This window comes from Cetorhinus maximus, chromosome 32, assembly GCF_964194155.1.
Source record: "Cetorhinus maximus chromosome 32, sCetMax3.hap1.1, whole genome shotgun sequence".
In the NCBI taxonomy this organism is placed as follows: Eukaryota; Metazoa; Chordata; class Chondrichthyes; order Lamniformes; family Cetorhinidae; genus Cetorhinus; species Cetorhinus maximus.
In genome coordinates this window covers 14,338,405-14,366,219 of record NC_135910.1, presented here as the reverse complement: position 1 = coordinate 14,366,219, position 27,815 = coordinate 14,338,405, and the positions used below count along the sequence as shown (strand labels likewise).

General features: G+C 47.6%; 1 protein-coding gene across 1 annotated transcript in view; it reads right to left on the bottom strand.

Moving 5' to 3' along the window:
* Nucleotides 1-2,732: 2,732 nt before the first annotated feature.
* Nucleotides 2,733-27,815, bottom strand: part of LOC144671495 (exocyst complex component 3-like protein 2) — a 46,866-nt gene continuing 21,783 nt past the window's right edge. Inside the window, exons 7-12 of the mRNA XM_078533449.1 lie at nt 22,281-22,391; nt 19,543-19,678; nt 18,646-18,768; nt 16,414-16,569; nt 12,583-12,704; nt 2,733-5,087 (exon numbers count right to left, since the gene is read on the bottom strand). Of these exons, the coding sequence (XP_078389575.1) occupies nt 4,835-5,087; nt 12,583-12,704; nt 16,414-16,569; nt 18,646-18,768; nt 19,543-19,678; nt 22,281-22,391 (901 nt within the window). The 3' untranslated portion in view covers nt 2,733-4,834. The remainder of the gene's footprint in view (nt 5,088-12,582; nt 12,705-16,413; nt 16,570-18,645; nt 18,769-19,542; nt 19,679-22,280; nt 22,392-27,815) is intronic.

Sequence of the window (27,815 nt, the reverse complement as noted above, 5' to 3'; positions counted from 1 at the left end):
GGTTACTTTTTTGGAGCAGAGAAGACTGAGGGGTGACCTGATCGAGGTGTACAAGATTATGAGGGGCATGGACAGGTTGGATAGGGAGCAGCTGTTCCCCTTAGTTGAAGGGTCAGTCACAAGGGGACATAAACTCAAGGTGAGGGGCAGGAGGTTTAGGGGGGGATGTGAGGAAAAACTTTTTTACCCAGAGGGTGGTGAGGGTCTGGAATGCGCTGCCAGGGAGGGTGGTGGAGGTGGGTTGCCTCACATCCTTTAAAAAGTACCTGGATGAGCACTTGGTACATCATAACATTCAAGGCTATGGACCAAGTGCTGGTAAATGGGATTAGGTCGGTAGGTCAGGTGTTTCTCACATGTTGGTGCAGACTCGATGGGCCAAAGGGCCTCTTCTTCACTGTGATTCTGTGATTCTGTCAAGAGAATTCCAAAGATTCACGACTCAGAAAAAATTCCTCCTCCTCTCCGTCTTAAATGTACGACCCTTATTTGGAACTATGCCCCAGCCATTAGTCGGCCAACACGTCCATCCTTGTGACGTACGGCTTTCCTACGCCAATCGGGAAGCAAAAAGACTCATTACCCAATTGGCTGATGCTCGACTCTCAGCCAAACAGACTTTTATTCCCCCCATTTTCAATATTTTTATATCTGGTAAAGAGAAATGTTCAAAGAAAATGACCAAAAAAAAACAATCTTTTTGAATGTCCCAATGATTTGTCTCCAGGGTGGCCCACAGCAGTCTCCCGGAGATTGATCTTCAATTCCTGGAGACTCCAGGCTAATCCTGGAGCGTTGGCAACCACAAGGGATTGGCAATCACAAGAGCCCAGAAGGGGTGGTGGTATCAGTCAAACAGCCTTTCTTCCAAATTTATTTTAACAAAACTGTTAGATTAAAAAGCGTTTAAAGAGGATTTTTTTGGTCATAAACTCAATTCTTTTAATGCTCCAATGATTTTTCTCCTGGCTTTTGCTCGGAGTGCTGTCCTATTAAATTCACTTCCCGGAGGCTCCGATCCTGGAGGGTTGGCCAGTCTACGAGGGGTGAGTTGGAATGGAATCTATATAGCGTCTGCCTCAATGTCCTTCCTTGATCATGTTTGTCACAATATTTGTGTGAAAATGTTCCAGCAACTTCCCTTCCTAAACTATGTCTGTTTCTAAATTTGTGTCCAATGGGATTTGGAAAGTTCAGCACAGGAAATAATTTGCCTGAATCATCTTTTGTCAATTCCTTCAATAATCCTGAAAACAGCACAGGGTTCACATCAAAATTCAGCTCCCTTTCCCTGAATACAAACCCAGCTTCCTTAACCTCCCCTCACAACGTCAATCCCTCACGCCCAGAAATGGCCCTCGGTGCTTCTCCTCCAGCCTCCACCACCTCTGCGCTCCTCCAACCCGGTCTTCTTCAGCATCCCCGGTTCCTGTCGCTCCGCCATTGGCGGCCGTGCCTTCAGCTGCCTGGGGCCCCCCAAGCTCTGGAGCTCCCTCCCTGAACCTCTCCACCTCTCTTCCCTCCTGTCAGAGGCGCCTTAAAGCTTTCTGTCTCTTTCTGTCCTGCTATCTCCTCCCATCGCTCAGTGCCAAGCGTTTCATTGGTGATGCTCCTGTGAAGCACCCTGGGATGTTTTGCTGCATTTAGGCGCTACGCAAATGCAAGTTGCCAGTGCTTTTGGCCCTCCTTTCTGTCCCCTTCCCCAAAAGGGGGGCCATTTTAGCAAAGCCTTGCTCGAGGCAAAGAATCATCGAATGACACTGTACTGAAGGAGGCCATTCAGCCCATCGGCTCTGTGCCAGCTCTTTCAAAGAGCGATCTGGTTTGTTCGTTTTCTCACTACTTCCCCATAGTCCCACAATTTATTTCACCTTCAAATCAATCCAATTCTCTTTTGAAGGTTAATATTGAACCTGTATCCACCACCCTGTCGGGCAGGGCATCCCAAATCCCGACCTCTGCTCCCACGTAAATAAATCTTTCCTTATGTCTGGTCCTTTAGCCAAACAAATCCGCGTCCTTTGGTTATCAACCCTTCAGCCATTGGAAACAGTTTCTCCTTCCTTACATTATCTAAACCCTTCGCGATTTCAAACACCTCTGTCAAACCGCCTCTTAACATTCTCTGCTCTAAGGAGAATGTCGGAAAGTAGGACATAGGAGCAGGAGTAGGCCATTCGGCCCTTTGAGCCTGCTCCGCCCTTCAATAAGGTCATGGCTGATCTGATTGTGGCCTCAACTCCACATTCCCGCCCGCCCCTCCCATAACCCTTGACTCCCCTTGTCAAACAAAAATCGGCCTAACGAAGCCTCGAATAAATTCGGTGACCCAGGTTCCACTGCTCTCACCGGGGAAGAGAATTCCACAGGATAATGAGCCACGGAGAGAAAATAAATTTGTTCCCATCTCCATCTTAAAAGGGAGACCTCTTATTCTTAAATTGTGCCCCCTAGTTCTAGATTCCACCCACCCGGCAAGGGGGTACATCGGCCGGGATTTTCCGGCCCTGTCGCGAGAGGGACCTGCCGCGGGGAGAGGCGGCCTCCCAGCCTGAACCCCATTGACTCGCGACAAGACCGGAAGATCCCAACGGTGAGCGGGGGTGCAGAAAATCCCAGCACCCGCACTCTGTCGAGGCCCCCCTCAGAGCCCCACATGTTTCAATACCTCCTCATCCCTACGCAACCCCTCGTCCCTGGAGTCGTTCGAAAGAAGGGAGACAGGACGTGGAAAAGATAAACAAACTTTATTTAATTCCTATTATAACTGGGTTTTCACAATCTGAATTTACACAATCTCTAATGATTAGACCTGGCAGTTATACATCAAAGAGCTTCCCCGGGATTTCCTTTATATGTATGTAGAGGCACATCAAGATACAGCTCGTTTCACTGCTGACTCTGGAGGTCGATTACTGGGACTCCCGCAGCGTTATGAGTGTCCGGTTTGTTAAGTGTGGGCCTCTTGTGCAGGCTCCTACCCAAAGTTAAACTCCTCGCATCATTGGATGCTAACAGCAGGGGAGATTTGGAACGCTAGGCCCAACACTAATCCCGAACCTTAAATCTGTGACCCCCCCCGGGTCCTTCCCATCAGCTAATGGGAACAGCTCTTCCCTGTCTACCTCCTCCAAATCCTGTACAACGCGATCAAATCCCCCCCCCAAATCCGAGGAAAACAACCTCAGCTTCTCCAACCCAACCTTGCAGCTAAAACCCTTCCGCGCACCCACCCCGCACCCATCCCTGGAATCATTCTGGTCAATCTCCTCCGTACCCTCTCCAGGACCCTCGCATCCTCCCTAAAGTGCAGTGACCAGAACTGAGCCCAGTCCTCTGGTTGTGGCCTAACCAGAGCTGTATAAGAAAAATAAAAATAGCTGGAAAAACTCAGCAGGTCTGACAGCATCTGCGGAGAGGGAGACAGTTAACCTTTCGAGTCTGCATGACTCTTCAGCTAAGTAAAAATAGAAAAGAGGTGAAATCTAAGCTGGTTTAAGGGGGTGCGGTGGGACAGGTAGAGCTGGATAGTGGGCCAGACCAATTAATTAAATGGAATTTTTCGCTGCCTGTCCAATTGTTCAGTTGGCGGGCGGGCGATGAGGCTGAGCGGCGAAACCTCATCCACGGGCGGGAAGAGATTTCGACCAGTGATTTAAAAAAAAAACACTTTTAAAACTCATTCTTAACACGTCCCCGTCCTTGAGACAGAGTCACATGAGGAGAGGGGTTTTCCTTTTTTTTTGGTAACTTTTATTTTCAAACGTGAAGAATCTTCAGCTCCCCGAGGCAACTCTGTGCCTCAGGGAGCTTTCGCCGAGCGTTCACCCCCGACCCGTCTGCACTGACATCCACGCTCACCCTCCACACCGCTGCCCCCCGGGCTCAACCCCCAACCCAGGCAGCGCTGAGTGCTTCAGCGCGCAGTTCACGCTGGGCTCATTGGAATCGCGGTCAGGGCTCGATCTTTGCGTGGTCGCTCCCGGGCTTGCCCGCTGCACCCACCTGACGTGGGGAGGATCCTCCCCTATGTCAATTTTGATATCTGCGATCAGGGCACCTCCCAGGACAGTTACAGCCTCTGTTCGGAGTCCTAATGCTGCCCCAACACTTTGCCTCAGTCTCAAACATACAAACAGGCAAATTGGGAGCAGGAGTAGGCCACTCAGCCCCTCGAGCCTGCTCTGCCATTCAATAAGATTGCCGACCCCCGATAACTTTTCACCCCCTTGTTTATCAAGAGTCTATCCAGCTCTGCCTTAAAAATATTCAAAGACTCTGCTTCCACCGCTCTTTGAGGAAGAGAGTTCCAAAGACTCACATTCCTCTGGGAGGAAAAATTTCTCCTCAACTCTGTCCTAAATGGGCGACCTCTTATTTTTAAACAGTGACCCCTTGGTTCTCGATTCTCCCACAAGAGGAAACATCCTCTCCACATCCACCCTGTCAAGGCCCCTCAGGTTTCAGTCAAGCCTCCAACTCAATCGACTGTAGCTGTGCCATTACCCTCACTGGGCACGGTTGCCAATTAGTGCTGCGTTGGGCATCCCAATCACCTGGGATGGATTTACTGATGGGGTCAGAGGTGAAGGGGCAGCGCTTGCCTCTCCAGGTTGGGAAGCCGTTCGATCCTCAATGTCCGGACACCCTCCTTTAATGGGACGGTTAAAGGGTCAGCCTCCGAGAGTCCCAATAAATCGCGAGCGTACCTCGACGATCTCAAGTCTCAGCACATCGGGCAACAGGCATTAGTTATTTCCCCGGTTATTCTCTTCCTGTGCCCAGACGGACGGAGGGGTTTCCACCACGACCCCCACCTCCGCCTTCCCGCCGGTCACCTGGAGCGGACTTTACGCTGGCGGAACACGGAGAAACATCCCACCCGGCGGCTGGAGCCACGGCTCCCGCTGAGGCTGATGCACCGCATTTCCGGGACCACGTCAATCTCGGTGAAGAGCGCTCTGTCGCGGGAAGGGCCGGGCCCACCCTCGTTGCCGTTGAAGTCTTGCAGGGTCTCTAAGATGCTCTGGCGGTCCGCTTGGCTGACATCCCCTCTCACGCTCAACAGGGCCGAGATGTGGTTCTTCCTGTGCGTGTGGGGAGCAGGGGGAGAACGAAAGTTAGAATTCTATCGCAAAACGCGTAATTTCAGATTTTGCGGCCGACAGCGGCGCTCTCGTCGCCGACCTTAGCGAGAGCCTCCCATAAAGATCGCACAATATCTGCGGCGGGGATTTCCCCTTTTCTCAAAAGCAGTTTAAATCTTAAGGCTCAAGTCAGGGGATCCCCAGCTGTGCAGCAGCAGTGATGTCAGCAAGCAAGGTAAGCAGCCAATCACGTTGAAGTATTCAAACCAACAGCAAAGCAGGGAAGTTAAAGGCGCTTAAAATCCTTACTTTTTAATTTCAGTTTTTGGATAGCGAAGTAAGCAATTAAGATAGAAGCTTAAAATAAAGATAAACAAACATCTTTTTTAAAAGAACTGATGACTATTAAAATATGTGGATTTTTAAAAATCATTGGCCAGGAATTTAACTCTCCATCTTTTTCAGGGCCAGAGATGTTGTGCATCAGTAATTATATGAAGTTAGTGTGTGGTTGAAAACCTCTTTAAAAAGGTGTAACTTTTCAAGGGCTTTTTAAGAGTGAAACTAACAGTATAAGAGTGGAAGTTCTTGTCAATTCTTGATTGTGATGGGGATATGCAGCCTGGGAAAACATCAACAGCACAGCCAACAGAGGAATGTAGACCCTCTGACAGGATCTTCTGGATTATTCTATGCATGTGCGGCCTCCCGAAATTGCGGCCGGTTTCCGTGGAGTATTGATGGCGCACGCTGACACTTTTGCTGTCATTACCATCGCAAAATTTTTGGATTATGGTCCCTCTCCGGGACGTGTGGATTCACAGGTGCTGGTTGTAGTTCAGTGGCTGGCCCTCTGTGCCTTCTGAGTCGGGAGGCTCTGAGTCCAAATCCCACTCCGGAGACCCAGTTCCGTGGGGTGGGATGTCCCGGCTCCGACACCGGCAGGCATTGTCGTGGGCGGGATGGGAAAACGTGGAGCGCCAGGCCCGAAAAATCCCACCCCAAAAATCCAGGCTGACGTCTCTAGTGCAGTCCTGAGGGAGTGCTGCACTGTTGGAGCAGCGGACTTCTGCGCAAGTTGTTAAACCCTTTCACAAAAGACCCGGAAGAACAGGGGCAAGTTCTGCCTGGCATCCTGACCAACATTTTATTCCTTGACCAATATCAAGCGGCTATCTGGTCATTTATTGCATTACTGTTTGTGGGAGAAGCTGTACACAAATTGGCTGCAGGGCCTTCCCAAAATTGCAACAGTGACTACGTGTCAAAAAGTACTTGATTGGCTGCAAAGCACTTTGGGATGTCCTGGGGCCATGAAAGGCGCTATGTAAATGCGGGTCTTTCTTTCTATGTGAATGCTGTATTTATTACTTTGCCTGTAAAGCCATTTTTGATTGACTGCCCGTTCATATCGCAACCAGCAGAACGAAAGTGGGGCTTTAAATGTGTTTTTAACTTTTTTAAAAAAATGTATTCTTTCACGGGATGCTGGCTGGGCCCAGCATTTGTTGCCCATCCCTAGTTGCCCTTCAGAAGGTGGTGGTGAGCTGCCTTCTTGAACCGCTGCAGTCCGTACGGTGTGGTTACACCCACAGCGCTGTTAGGAAGGGAGTTCCAGGATTTTGACCCAGCGACAGTGAAGGAACGGCCGATATGTTCCCAAGTCAGGATGGTGAGTGGCTCGGAGGGGAACTTCCTGGCGTTGGTGCTAAAACGAGTTTGATTAGCATCAGTCAGACAAAGTGCAAATGACAACTTCAGTTTGCCTCCTTTGCTTCGACCAATGATAGGAAAGTTAGGAATTTATTTTCCGATCGGATCTCCACCATTTAGACTAAACACAGCTGTTAATTAGCAGTTTCCTTAGTTACGGGATTGAGTTTATATTGTGGAATCTCGCATGATTGGATATCCTGCATCACTAAGCAGCAAACAAGAATCTCATCAAAACTCTCCTTGTTTATGGGAGCTTCCATCTCCGCAAATTGGCTGCTACGTCCCATGCAGTACATCGGCAGGGCTGTAAAGTTTTGGGAGGTCCTGAAAGGTGCTACATGAATGCAAACGCGGTTGCCTGCACAGGCACCAACTCCTCTATGCAAGAAGGGGAGTATCAGTTCTTGGTGCACATATCCCAGGTGGGAAGTATGGTCAGGCTGCTTGACTACAAAGGGCATCACAGCTGACTCCAAGCCTGTGCCTCTGCATAACACAGGATAGTTTTTTTTAATCGTTCTTTCATGGGATGTGGGCATCACTGGCAAGGACAGCATTTATTGCCCATCCCTAATTGTCCTTGAATTGAGTGGCTTGTTAGGCTACTCCAGAGGGCAGTTAAGAGTCAACCACACTGCTGTATTGCCTGTAGGCCAGGCCATTTCCTTCCCTAAAGGGGCATTAGAGAACCAGATGGGTTTTTACAACAATTGATGATAGTTCCAGGTCACCATTACTGAGACTCGCTTCCATCTCCAGATTTTATTAATTAAATTCTCATTCCACCATCAGCTGCCGTGGTGGGATTTGAACCTGTATCCCCAGGGCATTAGCCTGGGCCTCTGGTCCAGCGACATTACCACCACACCATAGTCTCCCCTGAGATTCTTGCTCCTGGTCATTGTCTGGTGACCACCTGCTCCCAATGATCAAATCTAAAATGAAAACAGAAAATGCTGGGAAAACTCAGCAGGTCTGACAGCGTCCGTGGAGAGAGAAACAGAGTTAACGTTTCGAGTCCGTGTGACTCTTCCTCGGAGCTAAGGAGAAGCAGAAATGTGAGGGATTTTATACTGTTTAAGAGGGGGTGGAGCAGGTGGAGTAGGATAGAAGGTCAGGGGTAGGTGGGAGCTCAGGAGAGACCGTCGAAGATGTGATGAACACAATATAAAATCCATCACATTTCTACTTCTCTTTAGCTCCGAGGAAGAGGCGGACGGACTCGAAACGTTAACTCTGCTTCTCTCTCTCCATGGATGCGGTCGGGCTTGATGAGCTCTCCCAGCAATGTTTCTGACTTTATTTCAGATTTCCAGCACCCGCCGTGTTTTACTTCCATCCATCGGCAAGCGCTGGTGCCTATGTGGCCGTGGGATGAGAGCAGGGATTGGGCTGTGATGCCTCCGAGGGCCAAATATCCTGTGTAAAGCGCTTAGCTGTACAGGAAGTCGTGCTGAGCAAGTGACAGTCCCCCTGGGGGAGGGAGTGGGGGGGGACATTAAGCTCCTGTTTTATTCTAAAATAAATCCTGTGAAGGATTCCTCCCTCGACGGTGAAGCCATTCATGATATTGTGTTAGGAAATGAGGCAGAAAATTTTACACGGGCTGTTTTCCCCTCGCGCTGATTCATTTTTGTATCTGGTTGGTACCCAGGATAGCCACTGGGACAGGAGCTGCTCCCAATTTCACTTCCTGTGAACAGCACCTTGCCAGCGTCTCATTTCCTCCTCGCTGCTATAAGTAGGGATTCAAATTCAAACAGGAAAATGAAACTCCTGACACCATTCATCAGCAGTGACACCAGGAACATCAGGATGCCGAGACAGTCAGGAAATAAGGTCCGGATAAACAACAAAATATAAAAGGGCAATCGATAGCGGTGGGCCGAAACCCCTCCCTCGGTGACGCACTGTCCCACGGCCAGGAGCGTCCCGAAAGGAGGGGTTGGGAATATTTTTACACAGCTCTCGCATTCCTCGGGGGGGTCAGGCTCCGAAGGCGCTGGGGGAGTTTACTAAAGTTCAGGAAGGTTTGGTCAGCGCGGAGCAGTTCCCGTGTCTGCACATTCCACAGGCTGGAGGAAGCGCTCAGATTGTCCCAAGGCGGCCTCGAACGCCGAGGAAGACAAATGCCGTGCAGCCTTGGGGTCGGGTTCTAATCTCCACAAGCCCCTCCTCTCCTGAAGGCGTTGAAGGTCTTTCGGGCCGTGTGCCGGGGTGAGGCGCTGACCCCACCCCCTTTGACCTTGTCTAGGGTTGCCAACTGTGATGAAATGTGTTCCTGGAGGTTCCATCACATGACTCGCCCCTCACGCTCCAGCCATTAGTCGGCCAACACGTCCATCCTTGTGACGTACGGCCTTCCTACGCCAATCGGAAAGCAAAAGGACTCATTACCCAATTGGATGATGCTTGACTGTCAGTCAAACAGCCTTTTTTCCCCCATTTTTAAGTCTGGTAAAGGGAAAATCCCAAAATGACCTAATCCTTTTTAACGTCCCGATGATTTTTCTCCAGGGTTGCACACAGCAGTATCCTGGAGATTGATCTTCAATTCCTAGAGACTGCCTTGTCTCGATGAATCACAGTTAGTTAAAGACGTGTGTGACAGTTCATTCAATGAGCCTGACTTGCTGTAGTTTGGAGCTATGGTAGAGGCTGTAACATTCTTTCCATCCAGGATGATGGATGACCAGGAATCTCTCCCATACCTGTCATTGGTGTGCGTTGGAAGGGTTTATAGGTTGATACTCAACCTATTTGGCCACATTATGAACTCAACTCCTTTAGCCATCAAGTCCTAGAGTGGGACTTGAACCCAGAGCTTCTGGCTTCAGAGGCAGGGATGCTACCCACTGCGCCACAAGGCTTCTTTCAGAGCTATAGCTACAGCAAGCAATTAGGAAGGCATAAGGTATGCCAATTTTTGTTGCAGAGGGGCAGGAGCACAAGAGTGAAGGGGGAATGTGAGGAATTTTTGTACACGGTGAGTGGTAATGAGCTGCAACTTGTTGCCTATGAGGGCGGTTGAGGCAATGAATGGTGAAACTGCGGGGCTGGTGGGGATCGAGTGGGGGAACGGGACTGAGTGGGTCGCTCGACTGACAGCCAGCATGGACTCGACGGGCTGAATGGCCTTCTCCTTTATGATAGTACTCTCTGTGGGCTGAATCTGGGGGTGAGGCGTATTGCTCACCACCAGGCAACCACGCCCCCATGACCCTCCGCCACCCCCCACTAAATGACAAAAGGCGCTTTCAAACCGACCGGCTTAAAAAAAAGCCCAGTCCACAGCAATAGCGGGCGGTGGGCCGGCCTAAAGAAACAGAGGGCGGGGCTTCCGCCCATTAACGGAAGGAAGGCCCGCCCACTGGAGCTTCCAGCCGATCCGATTGGCCGGCAGCTCTAGCAATCCCAGCAGCATGTCAGAGCTCAGCACCACCCCCCACTACCAGGATGAAAAGCAAGATCCCAGACTAAGACGAATCCCGGGCTTTTAGGGCGGGGAGGGATCAGGCATCCTAGGGAGTGGGGTGGGAGGGTGGGGGTGGGGCAAGCGGGGGAGGGTGGGGGGCAGGTTTCGGAGGCAGCGCAAAAGAGGGGTTATCATTTGTGCAAGAGGGACGGGTGCCCCCAGTGGTCACCAGACTCCACCACCCACCCCCACCCCCTCCACCACCTCAAAGAATGTACCCTGAGCTTCCTTCCCTCCTTTAAATCAATCGTTTGAACACTGGATTTCGGACTCTTGCCCGCCTGCGCACACCCAACCACACGGTGGTGTGGACAGCGTCGTGTTCAGGTCGAAGCTAAAAGCAAAACCCTGCGGTCGCCGGAAATCTGAAACAAAAACAAAAATAGCTGGAAAAACTCAGCGGGTCTGACAGCGTCTGCAGAGAGGGAGACAGAGTTAACATTTCGAGTCCGTTTGACTCTTCATCAGAACTAAAGAGGAATAGTAATGTGGTGAAATATAAGCTGGTTGAAGTGGGGTAGGACAGGTAGAGCTGGATAGAGGGCCAGTGATAGGTGGAGATTGCCAAAGATGCCATAGACAAAAGGACAAAGAGGTGTTGACGGTGATGATATTCAACCTCCCTTTGACCTTTTGTCTATGACTTTGGCAATCTCTCCTTTGCCTCCACCTATCACTGGCCCTCTATCCAGCTCTACCTGTCCCACCCCCCTTCAACCAGCTTATATTTCACCACATTTCTATTCCTCTTTAGTTCTGATGAAGAGTCATACGGACTTGAAACGTTAACTGGTGCTGCCTCTCCGCAGATGCTGTCAGACCCGCTAAGTTTTTCCAGCAATTTTTGTTTAAGATTCAGGTCAATTGGCTTGTTCACAAACTCAATTGCCCATTAAATCTTATTTTTTTAAAATGGAGGGCGGGATGCCCATTTTGGCAGGTGTTCTATGGGGACTGGGTTGGGGGTGGGCTGGAAGGCCGGGGGGGGGGTCTAGCCATCCATCACCCCCCTAGCAGGGGGCTGTGTGGGGGGGTTGGGGGTGGGGGCAGCATGTCAAATCCAGCCTTACGACTCAATATTTGAAGAGAATCCTCCCAAAGGGAGACCAGGGGTGTGGGTGGGGTGCAAGCGCTCTAGTCAGGCCTATGGGCCCTTCCCACCTACTGGATCAGGGGGCAGCTGCAATCAGCCCTGTAGAGGGGCTCACCACCCACCCCACCCATCACAGGGGTTGCCTGGCTACAAGGTCCATTTCATAAGTTAAATTTAAGATAGTCGGAGAGAGGGTGCCTCCATTTTGAAGCACCCTCTCTATCACTTACCCTCTATTGCAACCTGCTGGAAGGCATCTGATTGGCTCTCCAGCTTCAGGATCCCGCCTACCGCCCTTAATTGGATAGTCAACCTGTCTCCAGACCAATTAACCGGGGGCATGGGGGGAGAGAGGCGGGGGTGCCTCCTCTCCCACGAAAATCGGGGTCAGTGACTGATCCCCCTCCCCCAACCCCCACAGGAGGAGTGAATTTGGGATCCCGGAACGTCCCGGGCCTCTGTTTCACACACCCGGAGAGGAAATCCTGTCCCGGGTGTTGGATTTTTGTGGAGGGCTTTGCTTTCCCTTTGAAAGGTTGGTCTCTATAAAAGCTCTTGGTAACTGAATCCAGCACCAGACGGCGTTATAAATATACGAACGTGTGAGCCGACGAAATAGGAGCAGGAGTAGGCCATTCGGCCCCTCGAGCCTGCTCCGCCATTCAATAAGACCATGGCTGATCTGTTTGTGTTTCGAATTCCATATTCCCATCTTCCCCCGATAATCTTTCATTTCTTGGCTTAACAGGAATCTATCTAACCATGTCTTAAAAATATTCAATGACCCCACCTCCACCACCTTCTGAGGCAGAGAGTTCCAAAGTCGCACAGCCCTCTGAGAGAAAGAAATTCTCCTCATCTCTGTCCTAAAAGGGCGACCCCTAATTTTAAAATAGTGCCTCCTAGTTCTGGACTCACTCACAAGGGGAAACATCCTTTCCACGTCCACTATCTTGAGACCTTTCAGGATCTTACATACTTCAGTCATGTCACCCCTCACTCTTCTAAACTCCAGTGGAAACAAGCCCAGTCTGTCCAACCTTCCCTCATAAGACAACCCGCTCATTCCCAGGTATCAGTCCAGTAAACCTCCTCTGAACCACCTCCAACTGTTAATCTCTAAACGTTTTTTTTTCTTTGTCTTGTTTCCTGCCCACGGGAATTGTGGCCCTTGAGGAGGGTCAGGGAAACAGGAGAAGGGCTTAACTCACCGGACGTCAGGGTAACTGCTCACCAAGGCCCCGACTTCCATCTGGATGGTGGAGATATCCTTCAGCCTGACAATCTCAGCCAGGTGATCAATGGCAGGATCCAACCAGGACGCAGTGGAATTCTGGGGTAAAGTGGGGAGGAACAGCAGGAAAGACCAATTAGCATCACACCGAATGAAACCTTGAGAGCAGGGTTCTTGATATTGGGCACGTTAGATGAGCTGTTCATCCCAGAGTCCTGTACCGTGTACAGTTTTGGTCTCCTTGATTAAGAAAGGATATAATGGCATTTGTTAGGAACTAGAGGTAGTTTTAAGTAAGGTTATATGTATATTTATAAGAACATAAGAAATAGGAGCAGGAGTAGGCCATTCGGCCCCTCAAGCCTGCTCCGCCATTCAATAAGATCATGGCTGATCTTCTCGTGTTTCGATTTCCACATTCCCATCTACCCTCGATAACCTTTGATTCCCTCGCCTAACAAGAATCTATCCACCTCTACCTTAAAAATATTCAATGACCCCGTCTCCACCACCTTCTGAGGCAGAGAGTTCCAAAGTCGCACAGCCCCCTGGGAGAAAACATTCCTCCTCATCTCTGTCCTAAAAGGGCGACCCCTAATTTTAAAACAGTGCCCTCTAGTTCTGGACTCATCCACAAGAGGAAACATCCTTTCGACATCTACCTTGTCGAAGTCGTTCATGATCTTGTATACTTCAATCAAATCACTCCTCACTCTTCTAAACTCCAGTGGAAACAAGCCCAATTTTTCTTTATAAGACAATCCACTCATTCTAGCTATCAATTTAGTAAACCACCTCTGAACTGCCTCCAATGCATTTACATCCTTCCTTAAATAAGGAGACCAAAATTGCACATAGTATTCGATATACAATCTCACCAATGCCCTGTATAACTGAAGCAGAACATCCTTACTTTTATGTTCAATCCCTCTCGTAATAAAAGGATAGCATTCCATTAGCCTTCTCAATTACTTGCTGCATCTGCATACTAACTTTTTGCAAATCATGTACTAGTACACTTAAATCCCTCTGCACCTCAGAATTATACAATCATCCTCCATTTAATTAGTACTCTGCTTTTTTGTTCTTCCTGCCAAAGTGAACAACTTCACATTTTCCCACATTAAACTCCATTTGCCAGATCTTTGCCCACTCACTCACCCTATCAATATCCATCTGCAACGTCCTCATGTCCTCTTCCCAACATACTTTCCTACCTATCTTTGTGCCATCTGCAAATTTAGCTACCATGCCTTTACTCCCCTCATCTAAGTCATTGATGTAAATCGTAAAAAGTTAAGGCCCCAGTACAGACCCCTGTGGGACTCCACTCATCACATCCTGCCAATCCGAAGAAGACCCATTTATGCATACTCACTGCTTTCTGCCAGCCAGCCAATCTTATATCCATGCTAATATGCACCTTGCACTTTTATTTTCCGTAATAATCTTTGATGTGGCACCTTATCAAATGCCTTCTGGAAATCCAAGTACAGCACATCTACAGGCTCCCCTTTATCCACTGCGCATGTTACTCCGTCAAAAAACTCCAATAAATTGGTTAAACATGATTTTCCTTTCACAAAACCATGCTGGCTCTTCCCGATTGCCTTGAGCTCTTCTAAGTGCCCAGCTATAACCTCCTTAATAATCGATTCTAATAGCTTCCTCATGACAGACGCCAAGCTAACTGGCCTATAGTTTCCTGTTTTCCCTCCCTTCTTGAATAGAGGGGTTATATTTGCTACTTTCAAATCTGATGAAACCTTTCCAGAATCTAGCGTGCTTTGGAAAATTAACTCCAACACATCGACTACCTCATTAGCCACCTCTTTTAAAACTCTAGGATGTAGTCCATCAGGACCCGGAGACTTGCCAGCCTACAGCTCCATCAATTTGCTCTGTACCATTTCCCTAGTGATTTCAATTTCAAGTTCCTTTCTCCCGTTTACCTCCTTATTTGCAGCTATTTGTGTGTGTTGGGAATAAGCCAAGTTTAAAGTTTAAGATTTATTTATATTTTGTATGTATGTGTTAAGAAAAGGGAAACCTGAGTTTTCGTTTCACTTTAGGATGTTTCCTGCAAGTCTGTGGGTTTTTTTCTATACCTGCATTTTAATGAGGTTTTACGACCCTTGAAGTGGCTTGGGGAAGTTAAAACAAAGTAGAAAAAAACTGTACTGTTGCCTGGCAACAGGGCCCCACAAAGACACAGGGGGAAAGAGTAAAGCAGTTTGATTTCAGTTGATAGGAGCATTCCACAGAAACTACCAGAGAAGGCAGGAAGGGAGCTGCAGGGAGCAGGTCCCAAAGAGAAACAGGAAGCCCCAGAAACCAGGGTGTTTGGCAGAAGATGGTCCCAGAAAGACAGCAAAGTCAAGGGAAAAGAACAGGAATCTGAACCGGTCCTGTTCAGTGAAGTTAAAGTAAGGAGCAGAGGAAAGTGCTCCGAATTAAAGAGAGAAAGCTGTGGGGAGCAGAATTAAGGCAAAGTGGGCTTGAAAGAAGCCAGGAGATCCGAGGAGACAGCCACAGATAGGTGACTCCTAACTACGGGCCTGTGAACCAGTGGTGTTCTGGTGGCACGGCTGAGTATCTGAGAGAGCACGTGGAAGATGAAGATTGAATGCTCATGGCGAACAAGGGGAGAGGAACATCAGAAGGAGAGGTTGAAACCTTGGAGACGGATCCTTATTAAAGACGTCCAAGTGAAAGTGTAACTTGGGAGAAAATTCCAAGGCAAGTTCTTTGAGAGCGGAGATTGGGAACTCTCAAGGAGAAAGACGGAATTCAGTGAGACCGGTTGGCTTATGGTGTGACATGCGTCTGGGGGGAGTTTATGGGAGATCCATAGCACATGATTGGGGTGGCATCTGTCACTTGGTTTCAGAGTGTGGTGTGTTTGACCAGAGGTCACCTATTGGTTTATATGGACTGTGAATTTATTGTGAACATTAGAGGATATGGCAAATTTTGTAACTTGTGTTATCCTTACAAACATGTATATAATCTGTAAAGGTATAGTTGTGGTGAAGGAGTAGCGCAATATAATTTATTTTCTCTTGTTTAATAAATGTTATATTCTTTTGTTAAAAGTTCATCAGCTGACTCCTGTGACTCTGCTCAGTAGCCATCCTCCATGTTTCTAAACAACAAATAAATGTGAGGATCTAGCAAGCTGTGTCCTACCCTGGGATCTGACTTGTCCAATAGTGACATCAGCTGGGATCATAACACATTAGAAGCAGATTCATTTGACTCGTTCCAGAGATGAGGGGGTTATCTTATCAGGGAAGGTTGGACAGGTTTGGCCTGTATCCATTGGAGTTTTGAAGACTGAGAGACATATTGAAATATATAAGATCCTGAGGGGGATTCGACAGGGTGGATGCTGAGAGGATGTTTCCCCTTGTGGGGGAATCTAGAACTTAAGAATCACAGTTTAAAGATAAGGGGTCTCCTATTTAAGATGAAGATGAGGAGCATTTTATTCTCTCAGAGGGTCACTAGTCTGTGGGATTCTCTTCCCCAGAGAGCAGTGGAGGCTGGGTCATTGAATATATCCAAGGCTGAGTTAGACAGATTCTCAATTAATAAGGGAGTCAAAGGGGGGCAGACAGGAAAGTGGAGTTGAGGCCCCAATCAGGTCAGCCATGATCTTACCAAATGGCGGAGCAGGCTCGAGGGGCCGAATGGCCTACTCCTGTTCCTATATTTCTAAGTTCGCTGCTTTGAAACCTCCAGGGAGACATCGAAACATAATTGGCCACCCAGCCCTGACAATGTTATAAACAAACGGTGAACTCACCAGACTTTCGAACAGCTCTTTCAGCTGTGCACTCTCGTCGCTCAGTCGCCCCGCTAACTTGGTCCGCATTTCAGACGAGTTGCAGGTTATCCGCGTCTGCAACACTGCTGTCAGATACTTGATGACCACATGTTTGTGAATGTCGTTTACCAGTTCCTGGGTAAAAAGGAACATTTGTTTCTGTGTTTATTTTGACGTGGGCTGATGCAAAGAAGATTCAAATCGTCGAAGGGTTACTCATCCCGTCGTTACGGCTACAGGATTAAGGGTGTGAGGGGAGATGAGGAGCCTGTCGGGACTGTAGGCATAGGGACTGCACACACTGGGGCTGTACACAGTGAGACTGTACACACTGGGGCTGTACACAGTGAGACTGTACACACTGGGGCTGTACACAGTGAGACTGTACAGACTGGGGCTGTACACAGTGAGACTGTACAGGCTGGAGCTGTACACAGTGAGACTGTACACACTGGGGCTGTACACAGTGAGACTGTACAGACTGGGACCTTACACAGTGAGACTGTACAGGCTGGGGCTGTACACAGTGAGACTGTACACACTGGGGCTGTACACAGTGAGACTGTACACACTGGGGCTGTACACAGTGAGACTGTACAGACTGGGGCTGTACAAAGTGAGACTGTACAGGCTGGGGCTGTACACAGTGAGACTGTACAGGCTGGGGCTATACACAGTGAGACCCTAACCCTAACCCTAACCCTAACCCTAACCCTAACTGGGGCTGTACACAGTGAGACTGTACACACTGGGGCTGTACACAGTGAGACTGTACACACTGGGGCTGTATACATAGGGATGGCATACACTGGGACTGTACACAGTGAAACTGTACACACTGGGACTGTACATAGTGAGATTGTACATACTGGAACTGTACATAGTGAGATTGTACACACTGGGAGTGTACACAGTGAGAGTGCACACACTGGAACTGTACATAGTGAGATTGTACACACTGGGAGTGTACACAGCGAGAGTGCACACACTGGAACTGTACATAGTGAGATTGTACACACTGGGAGTGTACACAGTGAGACTGTACACACTGGGACTGTACACAGTAAGACTCCACACAATGGGAGTGTACACAGTGAGACTGTACACACTGGAAGTGTACACAGTGAGACTGTACACACTGGGACTGTACACAGTGGAACTGTAAAATTAAGACTTGCATTTATAAAGCACCTTTAGTGACCTCAGGATGTCCCAAAGCGCTTTACAGCCAATTAAGTACTTTTGAAGTGTTGTCACTGTTGTAATGTAATAAATGTGGCTAGCAATTTGTGCACAGCAAGCTCCCACAAACAGCAATGTGATAATGATCAGATAATCTGCTTTTGTGACGTTAATTGAGGGATGAATATTGGCCAGGACACCGGGGAGAACTGCTCTGCTTTTCTTTGAAATACTGGCCACAGGATCTTTTACATCCACCTAAGAGGCAAATGGGGCCTCAGCTTAATGTCTCATCCAAAAGACAGCACCTCCAAAAGTGTAGCACTCCCTCGGTACTGCGCTTGAATGTCAGCTTTGATTTCGACACTCAAATCCAGGAGTGGAACTTGAACCTGGAATGTGGATGATTTAGGGAGAAGAGTGCTACCAACTGAGCCACAGCTAGACTGCACATCGGTGACTGTATACAATGAGACTGTACATCGGTGACTGTATACAATCAGACTGCACATCGGTGACTGTATACAATCAGACTGTACAAAGTGAGACTGTACTCAATGAGGCTGTACATAGTGAAACTGTATGCAATGAGACTGTGTACACTGAGACTGTACACAGTGAGATTGTATATAGTGAGACTGTGCACAATGAGACTCTACACTGTGAAACTGTATTCAATGAGACTGCGCACAGTGAGACTGTGCATAGTGAGATTGTACACATAGAGATGCTACACTGTAAAATTGTACACAATGAGGCTGTACACAGTGAGACTGTACACAATGAGACTGTGCACAGTGAGACTGTGCATAGTGAGATTGTGTACAATGAGGCTGTACACAGTGAGACTGCACATAGTGAGACTGTACATGCCAAGACTACACATTGAAACTGTACATAGAGAGACTGATGTGTTTCTTGTTGCAAGTTGATGACACGCAATCAGGATCAGGAAGTCTGGTTGACTTTCCCCTCCCCATTGGAACTATTTGAGGATGAGGTTTAGGAGGCAAGTTAACGTTACCCTACCTGGTACGGTGGGGTTTTCATTTTTCGGAACTGGTTGAAGTGCTGCTTGATGATGGTGGTGATACTTTCAAAACTCTCTGTGCTTTGCAATCGTTTCTTTTTCAACAGCTTTGAGAAGTTTGGCTATAAATGAAAAGCAGAGACATAAATCTAGGGTTTTTAAACAAATCCTCAGAAACCGTGACAGAAGCAGCTTTCCTCCCGTCGACTGGCAATCGGTTTAGTATCTGTTTCCTCTCCCCATCTTTCCTGAAAGGAATTACCTCCTGGTACCTCACCCCATTCTTCACTTGTGACCTTTGACCTTTGACCCTGGGCTCAACCAAAAATCCACGCGCGTGTCCACTTTCCAACCAATGAACAGGAGCGGGAACCCAGATTGATGTTCTCCTGCTCAACTTTGTTGGGAGTCAATTGTAATGCCCCAACTGTTGACCCAGATGTTACCCAGATGTTGGCCCAGCTATTGAGTAACACATGACATGGGCCTGTGGTTGTTCCCGAGCCACAAGGAAAGCTCAGAACATTGATGCCAACATGTTGGTTAATGTCTTGTCAATTACATCGTTCAGGCTTGTTAATGTCAATTACATTATTATGGTTAAGAGAAAAAGGTGATGGGTGTTAATTGTCCTAGAGCACATATAAACAGGGGATAGCTGGGACACTGGGTTGAGTGGGAGGAGAGCTGTGAGACAAGACAAGACAAGTCAATAAACTCTCTCAATAAAGAAAAGTTCTGTGTCTTGGTTGCGGCTTCACCAACCAGCTCAGATCCTATTAATAATGTTGTGGTGACTCCAATAATAATGCACGCGCTGGTGTTGCAACTTGGCCAGTGTCTAGGCACTCACCTGAAATTTGACAATGAATAAAAGAAAGACAGGGTTCCCGCACCTTTAGTTCATCAAACAGCTTCGTTGTTAAGAGTTTGTTGCCTCCTCTCGTAACTTTGTCCAGAGGAGCCGTCGCTCTCTTCTTCCTTTCTTCACTGTCACCTGAGACCTTCTGTACCAGGCGTTCGATGTAGTCTCTGCAAAGACCATGGCAGCATCAGGAGGCTGAGCAAAGCGACAGGGATAGAGATTTCATCCTCTGGCCCCTCAGCTACTTTCCAACCTGTGGCCCATTCCTGGTTACCTGCTATTCTACAAACATGTGGTAAAGAGTAACTGCCTTGTGTCTATTCTGGAGTAACTGCCTATGTATTTGTTAGCGAATACCTGGCCTGTGTACAATGTACCAGTAATTACCCTGTGTCTATTATCTTGTAACTATCTTGCGTAACTGAGTCATAAAGTCATAATGGCTCAGAGGGAGGCCATTCAGCCCATTGAGTCCATGCTGCCTCTCTGTAGAGCAATCCAGTCAACCCCATTCCCCTACTCTACCCCCATTTCCCTCAAGTGCCCATCTAATTTCCTTTTGAAATCATTCATCGCCTCTGCTTCCACCACCCGCTCAGGCAGCGAGTTCCTGGTTGTTGCCATTCACTGTAACAAGTGGTTAAAATAAAATTCTTCCTCACATCCCCCCACCCCCACCCCCCGCACCCACCCTCGCCATATCTCTTGCCCAAAGCCTGAAATCTGTGTTCCCTAGTCCTCTCCATCAGCGAATGGGAACAGCTTTTCCCTGTCTACCTTGTCCAAACCTGTCATCATCTTGTCCACCTCTGTCAGATCTTCTCCCTAATCTCCTTTGCTCCAAGGAGAACAACCCCAGCTTCTCCACAGAAACCATAGAAAAGTTACAGCACAGAAAGAGACCATTCAGCCCTTCGTAGCCTTGCAGGTTACAGCGCTTCAGGTGCAGATCCAGGTAGTTTTTAAATGAGTTGAGCGTTTCAGCCTCGACCACCAACTTAGGCAGCGAATTCCAGACACCCACCACCCTCTGGGTGAAAATGTTTTTCCTCATGTCCCCTCTAATCCTCCTCCCAATCGCCTTAAATCTGTGCCCCCTGGTAATAGACCTCTCCGCTAGGGGAAACAGGTCTTTCCTGTCTTTGAATCACAGAATCTTAATGGCACAGAAGGAGGCCATTCGGCCCATCGTGTCTGCACTGGCTCTCCAAATGAGCAATATGGCCTAGTGCCATCGCCCTGCCTTTTCCCCGTAACCCTGCACATTGTTTCCATTCAAATAATCATCTAATGTCCTCTGGAATGCCTCGATTGAACCTGCCTCCACCACACTTCCAGGCAGCGCATTCCAGACCCGAACCACTCATTGTGTGAAAAAGCTTTCTCAAATGTCACATTTGCTTCTTTTACAAATCACTTTAAATCTGTTCTTGATTCTTTTACGAGCGGGAACAGCTTCTCCCTATCTACTCTGTCCAGCCCCCTCATGATTTTGAACATCTCTATCAAATCTCCTCTCAGCCTTCTCCTCTCCAAGGAGAACACTCTCCACCCTCTCCAATCTATCCTCATAGCTGAAGTTTCTCACCCCGGAACCATTCTTGTAAACCTCTTCTGTACTCTCTCCAATGTGTTCACATCCTTCCTATGATATGGTGCCCAGAACTGTACACAATATTCCAGCTGAGGTCTAACAAGTGTCTTATAGAAATTCAGCATAACCTCCCTGCTCTTGTACTCAATGCCCCTATTAATAAAGCCCAGGATACTATATATTTTATTAACTGCTCTCCCCACCTGTCCTGCCACCTTCAATGACCTATGCACATTTACACCCAGGTCTTTCTGCTTCTGCACCCCCTTCAAAATTTCACCCCTTATTTCATATTGTCTGTCCATGTTCTTCCAGATTAAGAATGCTATGGTGGGGTTCAAACCCGGGTCACTAGAGTATTACCCTGGGTCTCTGGATTACTAGTCCAGTGACAATAGCACTATGCCACTGCCTCCCCCATAGCTTCTCCACTTTTGTACTCAATGCCTCTATTTACAGAGCCCAAGATCCATGATAGAGCGCAATTGGCCTATGCGTATTGTAGAGTAACTGCCCTGTTTGCCTGACAGGGAGTAACAGACTATTTGTATATGATATACAGTACATCACCTAGTGCGGGATTTGGCAACCTTAATAAACACGAGGAGCCATTTTTTAAAAATTTAGCCAAAAACACAATATCTTATGAGCTGCAATGCTGTTACTCAAATGGCAATAATATTGAAAAACAAGGCAGAGACACATTTCAGCAACATTTCAAACAGTCACTTGGTAGTGCAGAACTTGAATCTTGCTGAAATGAGAGCCATGTTGTTGAAGTTTTTCGCCTTGCACTCATCAGGACAAATGCAAGAATGCCAAATTTCAAACGATCACAACAATTTATACTGCAAGGAGAGGCGAGTGCTGATTGGCTGGCAAGTCAATTCTGATTGGCTGAGGCATTTGTCCTGTTGCGTGTGCATTGAAAAGCTTCAGCAGCATGTTTTTTTTTAGCAACGTTCTAAAGATTTTTACAAAAACGCTGTTAACTAAGTTATACTTTCTCACGAGTACAGTGTTAATAAAGTTTTTAAAAGAAAACAAAAGGAGCTTCTTAAATTATCATCCAAATGTGTTCGGGTGATCAGGTTGGGAGCCGCACCCAAGTCCTTACTAAACTGCAGGTTGCAGACTTCTGGATCTAGTGTATAGGGGCAGAAATGTGGAGTTACCTGAAGGCCGGGCAACAATTCACCATTGCAATCGTTTGAGCAACTACCCGTTCCGTCTGGCTTGTACTTTCAGAGCATTGGTCATAAAACCTCTGCACGCTTGTCTGAAAACTGCAAAAACAAGAGAGAGTGGGATCAGCCCAGACATCAGAGCCCTCGAAGATGAGCTTGGGCAGATTGAGGAGATAAACTAAGTGCGGGATGGTGCAATCCGAGATTGCTGAGGCATGTTAACCGGGCACTGAGCCTGATAACAGGATGAAAGAGAATGTGATTTCTTAAAAATTAATGACCCAAACCGTACCTTACCCAGTGTGGGCGCCGTCATCAGAGCCTTTTCAACAACAGTAACTGCATTTATGCAAATAGTTGTTTGGCAGTGCAGGACTTGAGAATTGCTGAAAAAAGAGACTTTTTTTGTTGAAGCTTTTCATCTTGCACTCATCAGAACAATTCGCAAGAAAATACCGATATCAGAGGAAACAACATATTTATACTGCATGAGACGACATTGCTGATTGGTTGATGAGTGGACTCTGGTTGGTAGAGGCACCTTTAGTTGGCTTTCCTAACGTGGGTATTTTCTTGCGAATGTCTCTTTTTTCAGCAAAACTGCGTTTATATAGCAAAAGCCCCAGCTGGGGACCTCCTGCACATACTACCATCTTCTCAGGAACTACCAAGGATTATGAATACCCTCCTGGCGAATCCTCTGCAAACATTGGTCCTCTCCTTAAAGAGCCCCTGTTAATGCTGGCGTCTTCCAGGCAACTGTTGTAAATATCGATACATGCCTGAAGCACCATCGCCAACCAAGGCTCACTTGGTAGCAATCTCACCTCTAAGTCAGAAGGTTGGGAGTTCAAGTCCCACTGCGGGTGACCAGGCACAGCAATCCAGGCTGACACGCCCAGTAGTAGCACTGAGGGAGTCTCCTGGATGGGAGGTTGAACTGAGACCCCATCGGCCCTCCCAGGTTGATGCGAGAGACCCCATGGGTGCTATTTCAAAGAGCAGCAGAGGAGTTCTCCCCGGTGTCCGAGCCAATGCCTAACCCCTCTATCAACGACACACAAGCAGATTGTCTGGTCATTTTCACTTTGCTGTTTGTGGGAGCTTGCTGTGCGCAGATTCGCAGTCGCGTTTCCAACATTACAACGGTGACTACACTTGGCCGGAAGGTTTGGGATGTCGTGAAAGATGCTATGGAATTACAAATCTCTCTTCTTCTGAAAGACAATCTCAACTAACCGGGGAAAAGCAGTGTTAGGATTGTGGAAAACCCTTCTCCTTTGTACTCGGGAGCAGAGGTATTGTTCTGGGGAAATCAACAGACATGGCAAAACAGAGAAATATGATGCCCCCAATGATTCCACAAAACCCCAGGTCCCCCGAGGCAATCAAAAAGGACGTCGGCTTGCTTTACTGTGTTAAAGGCGCTACATAGATGCAAGTTGTTGAGCTGCCCACGAGGGCGGTGGTAGTGGAGGCGATGAATGATTTGAAAAGGAAATGGGATGGGCATTCAAGGGAAATGAACTTGCAGGGTTACAGGGAGAGAGCAGCTGGGACCCAATGGGCCGAATGGACTCCTTCTCTGTCGTAATGCCTCCAAGGCTCTATATTTGAAAAGAATTGCACAGGTCACTGGGTTAAGGGTTAATGAGGCGTGTAAGCAACAGTACTCAATGCTAACAAGGCAGAACAGGAACTGTACATTAGAGCAATGAGTGATGCATTCTGAGAGCCCAGGGCCTTTCTGTGTTGTGTGGAATTGAAACGTTGGCATTTGTAATGTAGCCACATGGGTTATGCAATCTCTCCAGAAAATGCCAATGGCAGGAGAAATTCCTGTTTGGCCACGTGATGGAAGGAATTTTTTTTAATTCATTTACGGGAAGTGGGTGTTGCTGGCTGGGCCAGCGTTTATTGCCCGTTCCTAATTGCTCTTGAGAAGGTGGGGGTGAGCTGTCTGCTTGAACTGCTGTAGCTACATCCAAAGTGCAGACTTTGTAGTGGCCTGATACGACTGAGCGTGTTGCTAGATCATTTCAGAGTCAACCACATTGCTCCTGATCTAGAGTCACGCGTAGGTCAGACTGGGTAAGGACAGCAGATTTCCTTCCCCAAAGGGCATTAGTGAACCGGATGGGTTTTTACAACAAAATGGTTTCATCGCCAGACTTTTAACTACAAACATTGATTGGATTCAAATTTCGTCACCGGCCATGATGGGATTTGAACCTGGGTTCCCAGAGCATTACCCGGGGTCCTCTAGATTATCAGTGATAATACCACTGTGCCACCACTAGGACTTTCCACTGCTATCATGGCAGGACCCGCTTTGGAAGGGTTTGGCAGCCCAGCCAAAAGTCCATTGGCTTTCGGCGGGCCAGGACGATCCCGGAGGTGGACGGGGCCAAACAAATCCCACCCTGGGAATGTGACTGATGAGGAAACGGAATCTGGATTTCGTTCTGAACACAGCTGAGAGGCAGACTGAGGTTTGGGCCTCGAGTTTAATTCCGCCGTTGGACCTGAACAAAGAATTAAAGCCATTGTTGGCTATTGCGACATGGGGCACTTGGCAGGGAGATCCAAGGATCCAGAAGGGAAAAGCAGTAAAATCTGGGAAATAAGAGTACTGGTCCGAACTGGTCTTGTATATCTTAAAATGGAACACCAGTAAACACTGGGAAATAAGAGTACTGGTCCGAAATGGTCTTGCCTTCTGGGAAATAATGTGAATTCCTATAAGTTACAATTTAGGGACTGGCCTAGTGTACTGTCTAGCAACAAGGAGGCAGCTTCGAACTGACACAAAGAGGTGTGGCAACTTCAAAGTCAAGGAGCAAGTTGGAGGCAGGGGAGGGCATGGGGTCAGTTACGTGTTTCGAGATTTGTTTAGCTTTAATTCGTTGTGAGTCTTCCGACCTCAGATTTATTTACCTGAGGTGCTGTTTTAGAAAAGAGGAATTGTAAAGCAGCCCAATCCCAGACGACAGCAGTATAGTGGTAATGCTAACTCTGAGGCCCTAAGAAATAGTCCACTGACGAGAGTTCAAATCCCATCACGGTGGCTGGGTAAATTGAATTAATTAATAAATCTGGAATAAAGTACTCGTTTGATCGTGTTGTTAAAAACCCACCTGGTTCACTCATGTCCTTCCGGGAAAGAAATCTACCACCCTGGCCTATATGTGACTCCAGACAGACTGGGCTTGTTTCCACTGGCATTTAGAAGAGTGAGGGGTGATTTGATTGAAGTATAAGACCCTGAACGGCCTTGACAAGGTGGACATGGAAAGGATGTTTCCTCTTGTGGATGAGTCCAGTGTCTTAAAATTAGGGGTCGCCCTTTTAGGACAGAGATGAGGAGAATTTTTTTCTCTCCGAGGGTTGTGCGACTTTGGAACTCTCTGTCTCAGAAGGTGCTGGAGGCGGGGTCACTGAATATTTTTAAGGCGGAGGTAGATAGATCCTTGTTAGGCGAGGGAATCAAAGGTTATCGGGGTTAGATAGGAATGTGGAATTCGAAATACGAACAGATCAGCCATGATATTAATGCATGGCGGAGCAGGCTCGAGGGGCCGAATGGCCTACTCCTGCTACTATTTCGTATGTTCATATGTGTGGTGAAGCTATTAATGTATATAATATTATTGGAAAATATTTTTCTTTTAAAATGGAGGTTTAGTCTGTGGGTGCGTCTTAATTGGATTAAAGCCAGCTAGTCTGGGTGCTTTGATGTGTATTAGTTTTGAGATGTAAGAGAGATAGAGCGCATTTGCATTTTTAAAATATGTTTATATTACTAATAAAATTGGTGCTATGAAAGGGGTTTTATTGTTAGGGAGGTTTAGTTCAGAGGTTGGTGATACGATGAGAATTTACATTCAATGGGGGTGGTAGGTATAACCTCAGCAGTTGTGTGTGTGCAGGGCAGAGGCAATGTGAGATGCAAAGCAGCTGTAAACCTCCAACTGTCTCCACAGGAACCAAAGTGAAAAGAACCTCATTTTGAATGCGTAAGGTGAAAATGCTTTGCCTGGTGTCTGGTTAAGTCTATGAGTTGCTGTTGCCCTAATGGAGATTAGTTTGGGAATTTGTTAAAAGTTATGATCATAGTGATTTGTAGCCATGTGTATATATATTTCAACCTGCGTAAATTAATAAAATATTTCATTTAGTTTAATGTAAAATCTCGAGAACTGGTGGTCTGATTCCTGAATTTAGAGTCGCATCTCAAACATAACACTTAAAATTATAGGTTATGACAGTTGTTTAAAGTTTCCCTCTGGGATTTTTAAATAACTCAGCTTTAGCAACTGCGTCGGTCATAACAGTATGATCCATGGCAGTGATTGACTCTTAACTGCTCTTTAAAATGGCCCAGCTACTCAGTTGTAGGTGGCTCACCACCACCTGCTCAAGGGCATTTAGGGATGGGCAATAAATGCTGGTCTTCTCAATGATGCCCACATCCCAGTATGACAGAAAGAACGAAAGATCCCAGAAGCATTGATAATGACGAAGGCCTGATAATTTGTTGCTGTGATGTTGGTTAATGTATTAGATCCCGCGGCACTATGTTGAAGAAGAGCTGGGGAGTTCTCCCTGGTGCCCTGGCCAATGTTTAGCCCTCAACCAACATCACAAAAAAACAGACGACCTGGTCATTTCCATATTGGCGTCTGTGGGAGCTTGCTGTGCACAAATTGGCTGCCGCGTTTCCTGCAATACAACAGTGAACGCACTTCAAAACGTACCTCATTGGCTGTAAAGTAAGACGTCCGGTGGTTGTGAAAGGTGCTATATAAATGCAGGTGCTTTTTGTTCCCCTCATTATCACCCTGATAATGACTGGATTCCAGGGGAAGCCCTCGCTCTCTGTCTCTCTCTTTCTGGATTCCTCTGAACCTTTATCTCTCCTTCTTTCTAATGCCCCGGCCTACACGCCCTTCCTCCTCCCCCACATCCTCACCACATCAAAAGGAACCTTCATCACAGGGATTACCCTGGAGTCTCCAGGATTAATCTTCTGGAGCCTGGATTGTGAGCAAAGACCCAGGAGAGAAACCACAGAGGGGGGTGCGGGGGAGGCCTTAAAAACCCAGTTATTTGAAGACTCTAGTTTATTAGTGATCAAAATATTGGGATGGGGCGGGGGAGGTGGGGGCGAAGACTGTTGCATGCCCTTCAAGGATTATCCCATTGGATAATGAAATGCCTATTAGCTTTCAGCTTGGTGTGGGAAGGCGGGACAACGGGGTGATGGATGTGCAGGTTGGCCAATAGTGGGGGTGTGGGGGGGGCGGGGCAATTGGAGGTGGGAGGTCACGCAACAGACCCTCCAGGGACATGTCCAAAGATGGAGGCCAAAGCCCCATAATCTTCTCACCCCAGCTCAGCACTTTCACCACATTCAACTCTTCCCCATTCCTTCCACAAATCTGCACATCAGATCCCTGGTTCAATGAGCCTTCTCTCCAATCCTTGCCAACCCTCTGCTTTGTCCTTGGCCCTTTGCCAAGT